This window comes from Oreochromis niloticus, linkage group LG16 (assembly GCF_001858045.2).
Source record: "Oreochromis niloticus isolate F11D_XX linkage group LG16, O_niloticus_UMD_NMBU, whole genome shotgun sequence".
In the NCBI taxonomy this organism is placed as follows: Eukaryota; Metazoa; Chordata; class Actinopteri; order Cichliformes; family Cichlidae; genus Oreochromis; species Oreochromis niloticus.
The window spans coordinates 21,288,691-21,300,823 of NC_031987.2; the positions used below are offsets into that span (position 1 = coordinate 21,288,691).

At 39.8% G+C, this 12,133-nt stretch overlaps 1 protein-coding gene across 1 annotated transcript; it reads right to left on the minus strand.

Moving 5' to 3' along the window:
- Window positions 1-900: 900 nt before the first annotated feature.
- On the minus strand, window positions 901-9,066 carry lamp1b (lysosomal associated membrane protein 1b). Its single transcript, XM_003452926.5, has 7 exons — window positions 8,951-9,066; window positions 8,637-8,734; window positions 6,923-7,101; window positions 6,704-6,832; window positions 6,516-6,582; window positions 4,021-4,188; window positions 901-3,936 (listed from the first exon to the last, which is right to left on the minus strand). The coding sequence occupies exons 2-7, from the start codon at window positions 8,695-8,697 to the stop codon at window positions 3,797-3,799; spliced, it is 744 nt and encodes a 247-aa protein (XP_003452974.1). The 5' UTR covers window positions 8,698-8,734; window positions 8,951-9,066; the 3' UTR covers window positions 901-3,796.
- Between the last annotated feature and the right edge of the window lie 3,067 nt (window positions 9,067-12,133).

Genomic DNA, 12,133 nt, shown 5'->3' on the forward strand with positions numbered 1-12,133 from the left:
TAATAGTCTGTACCCTATCATAAAGTACATTAAGTAAATATTCAAATGCAAAATGAATGCAGATAATAATACAGATAAACAACTTTTCAAATTAAAATGCAAACTATAGAATAGCTGATGTTTGTAAACCCAAATCCCCAACAGCTCTGGGTAAGACTGTGAGACGGTGGCTCTGCTATATAAAACCAGTTTCCAAACAAGTTGGGGCGCTACGTAAATAAAAACCGAACGCAAATGATGTGCAAATGATCTGAACACTATAATTTATCAAAAATATTAGAAAGACATCAAATGTGACACTGGTGGATTTTACACCATTACTTTTATTTACATGGCACACCCACCTTTACTGGACACAGGGTTGTAAAAGTACCTCTTTGTAACTGTTTTACATTTCCTCATGTTCACATTGCATCACATAACCTGGCTTTGTATCCCTTTTTCAGTCATTTTGTGCCTTATAGGATGCGTTGTATCCTCCATGACCGCACCCTGCAGATCCAGTCTCTGCATGGACTGATGCAAATTTGCTGTTTCCTGGTGACATTTACATTATTTAGTCAACATGTGCGTTGCAACAGGCTCCCTGTTGCTCGGGGACTGCTTTGACAGTCAAACACTATGTTCATTTAACTTCCCTTAACCTCCCACTCTTTACTCACAGGAATGAACTTGGCTATTTACTTTGTTCTTTTAACTTTATTCAAATGTCAAAACTGTGGTTAAAACACAGTAAATAGGTTTTGTATTCTCTGAAAAATGATATTGGAATTTAGTCTTTGATGGTATTCAATACCTTCCTTGTCAAATAATGAACGTCCGCTTCTAAGGAGCCCAAACAAACAGGGAACAGGTTTGTCTGCTAACAAACAGCATGAAGGCAAAACAAAGAGTCGGATGGCCTCATTCATCACTTTTATTGACCTCTCCTTAAAAAAAATGTTCAGACAAATCTAATAAAACTTTATTAAATAACTACATGAGTATTAACATGAGGGATGGAAAAAACCACAAAAACACAAATTATCTGTGCTTTTTCCTACTACATCGAACAATGCATTTTTATGGTAGTAACAGTACACGAAGGCTACGGGAGACACAAACATGTCTCGGTTATGGCAGCACAGTGTAGGTGAGTGAGCGAGTTCCTGTGTGATATTAGCATTACTTGAATCCCATCCATGTTACAGCTGGGAAGGCACTGATGAACACTGACCAGAGCATTTTGGCCTTTTTAATAATGACACGGGGCTGTTTCTCAGGACTTCAGTTAAACTGCTTTTCTTTCAGGAACCAACATCCCAAGCAAAACAAAACCATCTCTGTAGGAATTTTGTTGGAAGTTCCTACAGAGATGTTTAGGCTTTGGGCTTCATTTAGACCAACAATGCTATTAGATCCTGTTTTGGTTGTGTTGTAACAGCAGAATTTATAGGAGTGACTATCAGCCTTGTGGGAAATAAACTCTTTCTTTATCTACACAGTGAATATACACCAGTCAGCCACAACTTTAAAACCAGATGTCTAAAATGGCACGTCCCCCTTGTGCCACCAAAATAGAGTCACTGGCACTGACGCTGAGTAAATCATCTGTGAAGCAAGAGATCGCTGATTCAATCTCTGGGCAATCCTCAGGCCAGATGCTGAACCCTGAGTTTCTCAGACTGGGAGTGTGTGTTAGGTTAGATTAAAAAGTGCTTAGTCATAGAAAAAAAGCACTTTCTATGAATGTGTGTGAATGGCTCAATGAGGTTTGTAGTAGGAAGCACTTTGAGTGCTCAAATTCAGTGGCAAAGAACTATATAAGTATCAGATCATTTACCGCTGGGGCACTGACACATGTGCATTTCTGGCACATCTGTTTGGGCTCTGGGGAGCTTGAGGGCCAGGTCAACACCTTTGGCACTTTGTCATGTTCCTCAAGCCATTCGTGAAATGTTTCTAGAGTGTAGTGTGGTGGATTGTTCTGCAGGGAGATGCAGATGCTATCCTGGTTTGTGCTGAATTTCCAGTAAGGTTTATGCTGCAGATTAAAGTAACATCGACACAAATTGTCTTGACTTCAGTTGAAGGCAGCTGGATTTTCTTTTTTTTAGCTCTAAGGGTTCCTTTTTTTAGATCTAGGGAGTTCCTAGTACCTGATCAGAAGTCACCTATGACTCTCCACCAGCTTTTAGAAATAAAGAAGCTTCAAAGTCCCTGCAAAAGAAGTCCAGTTGCCTTTAACTCAAGCTACAGAGACTTCCACATGACTTGTAGTGCCAAACCCTTCCCGGCAGAACACTGCACTGAAATTAAATAAACATCACGGTTCACTTCAGCTGCCAGTGGTTTTGATGTTGTGGCTGGTCAGTGCAAAGCTACAGCCAAAGACTGTATGTTGGTTAAGAACGGAAGCAAGAGGAGAAGGTAGGTCAGTGTTTTAATGCTCCCCCTGTTGAACAGCAGTGCGTGCCGGAAATGATGTCACAACTATTGGCCCCTGCCGCCGTTTTGGTGTCGGTGCACATTGCGCCACGACCGCTGCAGATGAGTTGAAGACACAACTGTACGATCGTGTTAGTATGTACCGCCATTTTATTGATATTAAACTACAGCAGCTCAAAGATTTACAGATATATGCAGGGAGATGTTGCAAAAGTTTAAAAGTGGTGACCTCGTGCAAAAAACTTTCCGCAAAGTCCTTGCTTTCGGTTTTGACGTCTTCTCTTCCAATATCAGTGCTTATGTCGCGGTATTGTGAGTGGTGACAGTTGCCATTCAGGAAAATACTGCAAAGGTTACCTACGCCTTAACGGCCACAACACATGAGGTGACCAACTCATTCTATGTAAAAATAATACAGGTATTTTACAGTGGGAGTACGAGCCTGGCCAGGCATATTCACTAATTTCACACTCAATGAAGTTCAGAGTGCGTACAAAGTTAATGGTTGACTTACAGAGTTTTAAGGGTTTCCATTTCCAATTTTAATGCCACGTTAAGTCTTCTGGCTGTAGCTTTAAATTTAGTAAATATAAATGTGTCTCATAACTCTGAAAGCAAGCAAATGAGTCCATTTCCACAAGCTGAATGAAACTAAAATTGACTCACAACAGAAAATATGCTGTGTGTCCAAAAGAGGGAGTGAAAAGCTTTGAAACACTAACCCTGCTTAAAAAAAAGAAAGTTAATTCTAAAATGCATCTTAGAGCTACAAGAGGACTCCTCACACATCCTTTTTAGGATTAGGTTATTGTGTTTCTAAATATGTTCTTTCAAACGTGCATACAGCTTGCAGGTAAATAATCAGTTCAGCTCTCAACTGTCCGACGTAGTTTAAGTATAACTGGCAGAAATATTCCCTTTATAACAGCAAACCTCATTTTATGCTGGACCAATAAAAATGGTCATCCCGTAACAGACAAACCCCCCCTTCTAAATCCCCAAATCCCTCAAAATTCCTTTCACAGAAATCATAAATAGCAACTCGAGGACTATAATTGACCCTCTGCAAACATGCACCCCTCCTTTACATAGTACCAGTGAGAAGTTGGCCTCATTTCATTACTATCTTCTAAATAATTCCCTTTTTTAAGAAAGAGCGGGTCAGTTCAGAAAGCACATATGAACCTCGACATGGTGATAATTATTAGTGTTACTTATGAAGGCAAAGAACAGCACACACACACAGAGGCAGGGAGAGAAACATGGAGGGGAAGAGGGGCGAGCTTTAAGTCTCGTAAGACAGTGGTTAATTTTCAGGTAGGGTAGGGCCGCGTTCAGGCCTCTGACGACATGTGAGTAAGGAGTGACCTCAGATGCTCTGGTAGCCAGCGTGGCTCCTCTTCCTCCCAATGAGGTAGGCCAAAAGTACGATGACAACGAGCCCCGCTAAAGCTGCTCCGACTACGATGGGGATCAACATGTCATCTTCATCCAGCTGGCATTCCTCAGCTGATAGACAGAAAAGGACACGTGAGAAAGGACAAGGAGGAGATGATACGTTTTGATCACACTCTACTAGGCAAAAGTGTTTACCTGCTCCAAACTGATCTCCTTTAACTGCGAAAGGCTGCACCTGCAACTGGAAGGTGTTGATGGACAAATTCTGGGCCACGTTTAGAGTCTGCTCGTCACGGCAGAAGTATGAGTACCCCACGGTTCCCCGCAGGTAGTCCAGACTGCTGTTATGGACTGAAACGGGCTCTAAAGCAGAAAACAGAATGGACACGAGAAGTGTATCAAGTGCGAAAACAGATTCATGTGAAGAAGAAAAAAAATGATTATGAGAGAGAAAATTAAATGAACTACATGTTAATAAAGTTCAGATTCTGTGTGTTTGTTGATCGGTTATCTTCTGGTAAGTGGAATTTAAATCAATAAAGTGTGTCTTAAAGTTTGAGGTAAGCCCACAATGCTTAAACCTGCCCGCATTTTCTGCATGACCTGCAAATGTGTCAGTGCACGGAAACACTACAGTTTCAGTTTCACTGTGACTTTAACACAAAGTTAAGGACTTAATTTTGCATACCGCTTTCTCCCACCTTCACCATAATTACTACAAAACTACAACCTGTAGTCTGTTTTAATGTATGTGACCTCAGTAAACAATGAATTAAGAGACACCACAGCAGAACAACATTCTCGCTAATCTGAGTGATGAAAGCTGCTCTAAATTAACTGAAGAGAGCCAGTTTACAGCTCCATATTTTTATTTGTGGACTCTAAAGTAGCTTTCCGTGACTCACATTTCAAAATCATTCTTAGTTATTTTATACTATGCCTTGGAGCTTCCCTTAAATTCATCATCTGTCTGAAACAAGGCATTTTGGCCTTTTCCGCTTTAGGGCCTCTCATCTGACCGGCTGCACCTCATAAACAAGAGGTCTGCACAGCAGATGGGGGAAGCTGTGTGCTTAATTTAAGGATATGCACATTTCGTGGCATCATCCAGAGCTGAGGGTTGAAAAAAAACAACTGTCTCAAAATGACCTTTTTGATCAGTCTGAAGCCTGAGGGTTTCATTAACAAGGATTACTCACACATACTTTGACCTCTTTATCTGAAACTTTTAAAATAATATGAGCATCTATCATAGTAACAGCACAGATGTGCTTTGGTCATGAAAAATGGACACCCCTCCCTGAGCCTGGCTCTCCTGGAGTTTTTCATTCCCACTGTCGCCAAGTGCTTGCTCATAAGGAGTCATCTGATTGTTGGGGTTTCCTCATGAATACTGTAGGGTCTTCATCTTGCAGTATAAAGCACCTTGACAGTGCAGGTGACTGAGGTGACCACTGTTGTAATTTGGTGCTATATATATAAAACTGAACTAAATTACAACTGAATCAAATTGAATCCCCTTGAAGTGTGACAGACTTCAAGTGGTACAGATTGATGATGAAAAACAATTCAACTGTCAACTGCATGACCAATATCATAACATCTTTCTAATAACAACAGGACTCAGTGTGCTTGTAAAAAACAATATTTATAAACGGCTTTTGAAACACAATTGTGCTCCATTGTTGTACTGGGAAATGTGCAGCGTGCAGCTCAGGAGCAAAGAAATCCGGCTAATTTGTTTAATCTGAACAAACACCAAACAAACGTGAACTCTGACCGCTGTGTGCTGTGACAACTGCCTGCGTCACCAAAAGAAACAAGGTGTCCAGCCGGTATCCAGGAGATAAGGAAAAACTTGCTATCTGTGTCTGAATTCACTGAATTAGTTCACACATTTACCTGCTCCAAACTGATCCAAACACATCCAAGCTGATGCTACAGAAAGAAAACTCTTTCATAGAAATGGATTCCCATCCAAGCACACACACTGAGTGTGTATTTTAAAACTTGAGCAGTTTGGTGTAGGTCAGCAATACAAGAAAACAGCTCTGATTTGTTTTGCCTTGGTGCAAATAACTCAACAGATCTAAGAAAATGCTTGATGTAATGATGAAAAGAGGTACAGAAAACACACTGACATTTGAACCTTTTAAACCCCGCCTATATTGCTATGTCCACTGCACTTCCCTCAAACCAAAGAGCAAGTGCAATGAACGTTGTGTCCATTTTGAAAGCACCTTTACACCATGATGCGGCTTGGTCTGACATCAATGCAAATGCATTTTCAATGCCTTTTAGTTGGCTTCAGATCCGATCACAATATTACTGATTAGACAAGGACCTGAGCAACACGTGACCACCTTCTCAGCATGCACTCACACCTAGTTTGTAATCATTTTAAATTATTCAAAATTTAAAAAAGAACTATATATGTATACTATATATATACTGTATATCACACATAGAAACAACTACACTACATATGTTAAAAATAATTTCACACTGTATAACTTAATATTGAATAACTTAAGGGCAGAGTAGGCACATGGCACTTCTGTCAACAAAAAGATAAAAGTCAACAGACACCTGGACTACAGTGAAGAGCAGGTCACACAATAGGTTGGACGCATCTTCATTAATCAGATACAGACTGCCTGGATACAACCTAAGAAGTCGAGGAGCCTCACCTTTCATTTCCGGCCAAGCCGCTGACACGGTCACTTCACTTAAGTGGTACTTGTTGGATGTGGAGTTCTAGTGGAAAAAACAAAAGCACAGCCAAGTGAGCGCCACTGCATTAGAGCAGGTTAACTTCAAGCTCCAGCTGCCATCTAGTGGCTTCTTTAGGAAGTACATGATGAAAACAGAAACTCACCATAGTGAAGACAAAGGTGAGGTTGGTTTTAACAGCATCCACTGTGAGGTTCAGGGAGGCGATGTCAGAATCACATAATCCAGAGTGCTTTGTCAAATTGGGCTGTAGGTTCATCACATCCTGGACAACCTGTAAAGAAAATCAGGAAACGTTATTTGTCCACATACATTTAACCTGTGGCATTCGCCTATCAGTTATGTGCAGGTTTTATTTCGGCACCTTTTTCTGGGAGGTGGAGTTGTATGAGATGTTGAGCTGGAGGCCCATGTATGCCATTAAACAGATGGTGCCGTTGTGATTCGTGACGTTGTAGTATCCTCTTTCAGGTCTTCCGGGTTCTTTGTGTGGCGCGGGAGTGGGCGGGGCAACAGTAGCAAAGCCCTGGTGCAGGACAGTCGCTGCAAAACATAATGGTTTACAAGTCAAAGACTACAAAGTTTCAAAATGTCCGAAACTAAAAAAAGATATGAGATAAACATTGATATTAATAGTATGCAGTACATAAAAAGGGCCCACAGTCAATTATCACCTTTTGCCATTACTTGAATCAATTCTGGTGACATTGAATAAAACTTTTTTGTTTTTAAGTGTTCCATATAGCCTAAGCGTTCCAAAAAGCCTCTATGTATCAACACATGGCTACATGTTTAGGACTACAAAAATGACTTTTTTTTCTCAATTATTCACCGAATCAGATGGTTTACAAATGAAAAGGTAGGAGTTTGACCCATCAATGAGCTGATTGAAAAAAGGAAAGAAGTAGCCTCCCACATCAAAAGATTATCCTAGCAACTTCAAATCTGAAACAGAAAATTAAAAAGGAGTGGAGTGGGAAGTAAAAAGGGCTTGAGCTCAGTTATTTTCTCCTCAAATTAATGTGCAGGTTATGTTGAATATTGATTTTCTTGTTCTATCCAACCAACAGGCAAAACTCTGAAACAACATGAGTGCAGTGGTTGATTCGGCTTTTAAAATATATTATTAAACTAGTACGTGTGATTTAAAAAAAACTATCCAAAATTAAAGTCTTGAGACTTTAAGAGTGTCTTCTGTTTATGGTGTATGGCTTTATTTTAACTTCACTGTGCATCATTTGCCTTTTCAGTCATTTTTCCTCATTCATCTGCCAAGCTTGGAAAGTTTCTTTGTGTTCACTGTAAACTATGACTATCAGTTCCTAAAGAACTGGTTTGGGTTCAAATGCGCTGTATACAAGTATCAAGTTGGAAATTCCAGCCTACTGGTTTGGCCGGCACACAGAACAGAGTACTGAGGGAAGGTACTTTCATCTGCTCCCTCAAGGGGGGGGATACAGCAAATTCAGCACATGTTCAGTTTAAAGAGAAACTTAAGCACTGAACCCAAGTTTTATGTGTATGTAATTACTAGCATATGTGTGTGTGTGTGTGTGTACATACACATATTATAAAACCTCAAAATTATTTACTGTACCTTTAAATCGCCACTAAAGAAGACCTCAAAAAACTGACAACATTGTCAAACTTGAATGTGAAGCCTCATAGTATATCTAAACACTCCCTTACATACAATAACTGATCACCCATAACCATTAATCTTCACACCTAATTTGGATTAAGCTTTTTTTAAGGCACAAATGCTATATGTATGTGCCATAGATTTCCATGCTACTAGACAAAGGACATGTAATAAGGAAGAAAACACCCAACGACGCTTCAGCACATTGTTGTCATCTATTTTCACAGTATAAAGCGGCACTCGAGTTCGTTTAAGTGTTTAAAACGCTGATTTTACCACAGCAAGACTTTAATTATTTAGTTAAACCAATAAGTTTAAAACCATTAGCCTGTAGCGTTAGCAGCGTTGGTGTAAACGTTGGAGTCCTGCTAATTTCAGATCTTCGGACTTAGTAATCTTGTTGCTAATGTGAAATAAACCGAAACAAAATACTCACCGAAAATGAGGAGCGGCGTTACTCCCACAAACCATGACTGGACACGACAGATTTGCACCATGTTTCTGTTGGTTTCCTCGGGATGGCTCAGCAGTTGTCTGCGCGAAATCACAGCAGCACAACAACAAACAGGACGCAGGGAGTTAGCTAATGTTAGCAGTCGCTGGGCTAGCTCGGCTAATGTTAGCGTCACAATAACGGCAAGAAAACAAACGAAAGTCTCGCGAGCTTATCTGGAGCAATGACAAAGCGCTTCTCTTGAAAACAAAACCCTCAACGCATTCTAGCTACGCAATTCCAACTTGCTTCTTTACCCGCTAGTTGTGCGGTTAACTGCACTCGCCTTCAACACTTAACAAAAACACTGGCACGATCATGTGACACGAGTGTTAAGAAACACCCAGAAAGTCACGTGTTTTCTAATGCAGCCCCACACAAGCTTCTCGAACAGAAGATTTAAGGTTCGAAACATATTTTTCACATCTGTGTAACAGATACCTCTTTGTTTGAGGTAGCGTAACTATAATAAAATATACTTTTAAAGCAACCATTCCGTGTTTAAAATTCTACTTTGGTGCAGAAGGAGAACATCATCATCCTGAAGCATTTAAAAAAAAATAGTCAAGTTAGTTTATTTATACACAGTGCTGTGAAAAAGTATTTGCCCCTTTCCTGATTCCTAGGTTTTTTTTTAAGTTAATTAGTTATTTACGTAGTTATTTTTCAAACATGTTTCAAATCATCAAACTAATTTTGATATTAGACAAAGAAAGATAAATACAAAAGCATTTTTACACCATGATTTCATTTATTTAGGGAAAGGAGCTATCCAAACCTACCCAGCATATATGAAAAAGCAATTCACCCAACCCTTGTTAAAACATGATTTAAATGTGATTGCTGACTTTTTTTTGGGAAAGCAATGTCCCATTTCATCTAATCTCACCCAAGCCTCGTTGCTGCCAGACCTGCTGCAGAACCTGTTTGACAAAGTGAAGTAGATTAATAGATGTCAAAAAGCAATGCACACAAGAACATAAAGAAACAGCTCAGAAACAAGTCCCTGACACCTATCTGTCTGGAAAGGGTCACAAAGCTATTTAGGTTTTTGGACTGCAGTGAATCATGGTGTGAGAGCTGTTATCAACAAATGGAGAAAACTTGGAACAGTGGTGAACCCTGCCAGGAGTGACTGGTCTACCAAAATTACTTCAAGACCACATTGGTGACTCATCTAGGAGGTCACAAAAAGCTCAGAATAACAACTTAAGAACTGTAGGCCTCACATGTCTCAGTTACTGTCAGAGTTCATGATTCAACAATAAGAAAAAGCCTGGGTAAAATGGCATTGGGAGTGATCCATGGTTAAAACCACCTCTGACCAAAAAGAGCATAAAGGCTCCTCTCACGGTTGCCAAAAAACATGTTTATGACTTTTGGGAAAACATTTTGGAGACTGACAAGATCCCGCCAACAGTCAAACATGGTGGTGGTAGTATGATGCTCAGGGGCTGTTTTGCTACTTCAGGATGACTTGCTGTAATTGATGGAACCATGAATTCTGCCCTCTACCAGAAAATCCTGAAGGAGAACATCCAGCCATGAGTTTGTGCCCTGAAGCTCAATTGCACTTGGGTTACACAACAGGCCTATGATCCAAAACACCAGCAAGTCCATCTCTGAATAGCTCAACTTCTTAAAACATTTTTAGGCAGCAAGTGTAGCTGAAGTAAAACAGCAGTGATGTGCTGTCTTTTCTTTGTTCCAGTTAAGAAAGGAACGAGGTGCATTTTGAACCATCTGCAAATAAGAGGCAATGTAGTCCTGTATACAGGGAATTGCAGTAGTCAGGCCAAGAGGCGATAAAGGTGTTTTTAATTTAACAATGGTTTTCAGTGGGTAAAAGCCTTTACAACATTTCTGATTTGATAGTTGAAAGTAAATTAAATTAGTTAACTATCCAAAAAACACCAAGATTTTGAACAGTTTGGATATTTACAGATAAAGAACTCTGTGAGGATGTTTGTGGATCTTGGGCAGACTGAATAAAACAACTAAAACAGTTTTGCTATCATTTGGTTGAAGGAATTTTATTTTTCCACAAGTTCAGATCATTAAAACAGTCAGAGGTTCTTCATAATGTAATAGAACAGTACGTTATATAAGTCTGTTCAATAAGTGTGGCAATAAGATATAGATTGGTATCATCTGCATAACAGTGATACTGAATTTTGTATTTTTCGAAGAGAGGGTTAAGATATGCTATACAAATAAAAGAAGACCTAAACTGGATCCTTGATGGATAACCCAATTGATGGATGTGGAGCAGTTTCCTATTTGCAGGAGTCTTCCTTTTTCATAGCTCTCATCACTGAAAGGTATTTATTTTAAACTGGACCAACCAGAAGAGGTGGACTGTAGATAACTGTATATTCAAATAGTGCAGCATTCAGGTACACTTTTGGAAACATACTTCACATACGAATGTAGTTGTGCAACAGTTTTTGCACCTACTTTTCATGTTACAGCAGGAGGGGATACACTGAGTTGTGTGTGTCTAAAAAGTGCTGTTGTGAAGGACTGTGTTAAAACAATCATGTATCAGTGTAAGAAATGTGTCAGTTTTCCAGGAATGAGATAAAAGGATGTTTTTTCATGTCTGCGTAATCAGATTGTGAACTGAAAGGAGGTTACATCTCAGCACAAAGACTTGAAACAAGAGGAAATAACTTGCCTCTGTAGAGTCAGTGACCATCTGGAGTTTGAGGCGGAGACAGAGAGTATGACTGTTTTCATAATTCTGGCTCCATGGCCAGGGGCACCACCTAGGGGTGGCCAGGCAGATCACTGGCCACCCCCCCAGAATTTGCCTAGTTAATCCCCAGGTCATTAATTGGGCATATAATTCTTTTCTTTCTCTCTTTTTTTAATCATAATTTTTGAGTAACCTATATTTGATAACAGCACAATAAAACGGGACATTCTGTTGTTGGGGTGCCACCCCAATATTTTTAGTGGTCCCCATATGGCCACCTCTATGAAAAAATGGCACCACAAGAGATTTTATTAAGATGCATTTAAAGTGGGAAACTTTGAGCTTCAATTTAATGTTTTGCACACAAAGAATGCATTTGGAGGGATTACAGCCATTGTTAGAAACCCTGATTTCATGAGCTCACCATGACTGGAAGAAAAACGGCACTGAACACTGTCCCAGAGCTAGTTTGACTAGATTCCTGGGACTGATTATTCATTTGAACTTTGTGTTGAACCTTGTACACGTTCTTTTGCAAAGTCTTCTCTGTATTGTAGACTTGTATAGTAATGTGCCTCCCATCTGGAGAGTCTTCTTCCCTTTGGATGGATGTTATGAAGGAGCTTTTCTGCTCCATAGAAAGAACCACCTTTCTTCTATGGCCATCCAGGCCTTTTCTATCTTCCCAAGCTGACCTAGTGTGTTCTTTTGTTCTTCTTGATTTGGCCACTTAATGTTCCTC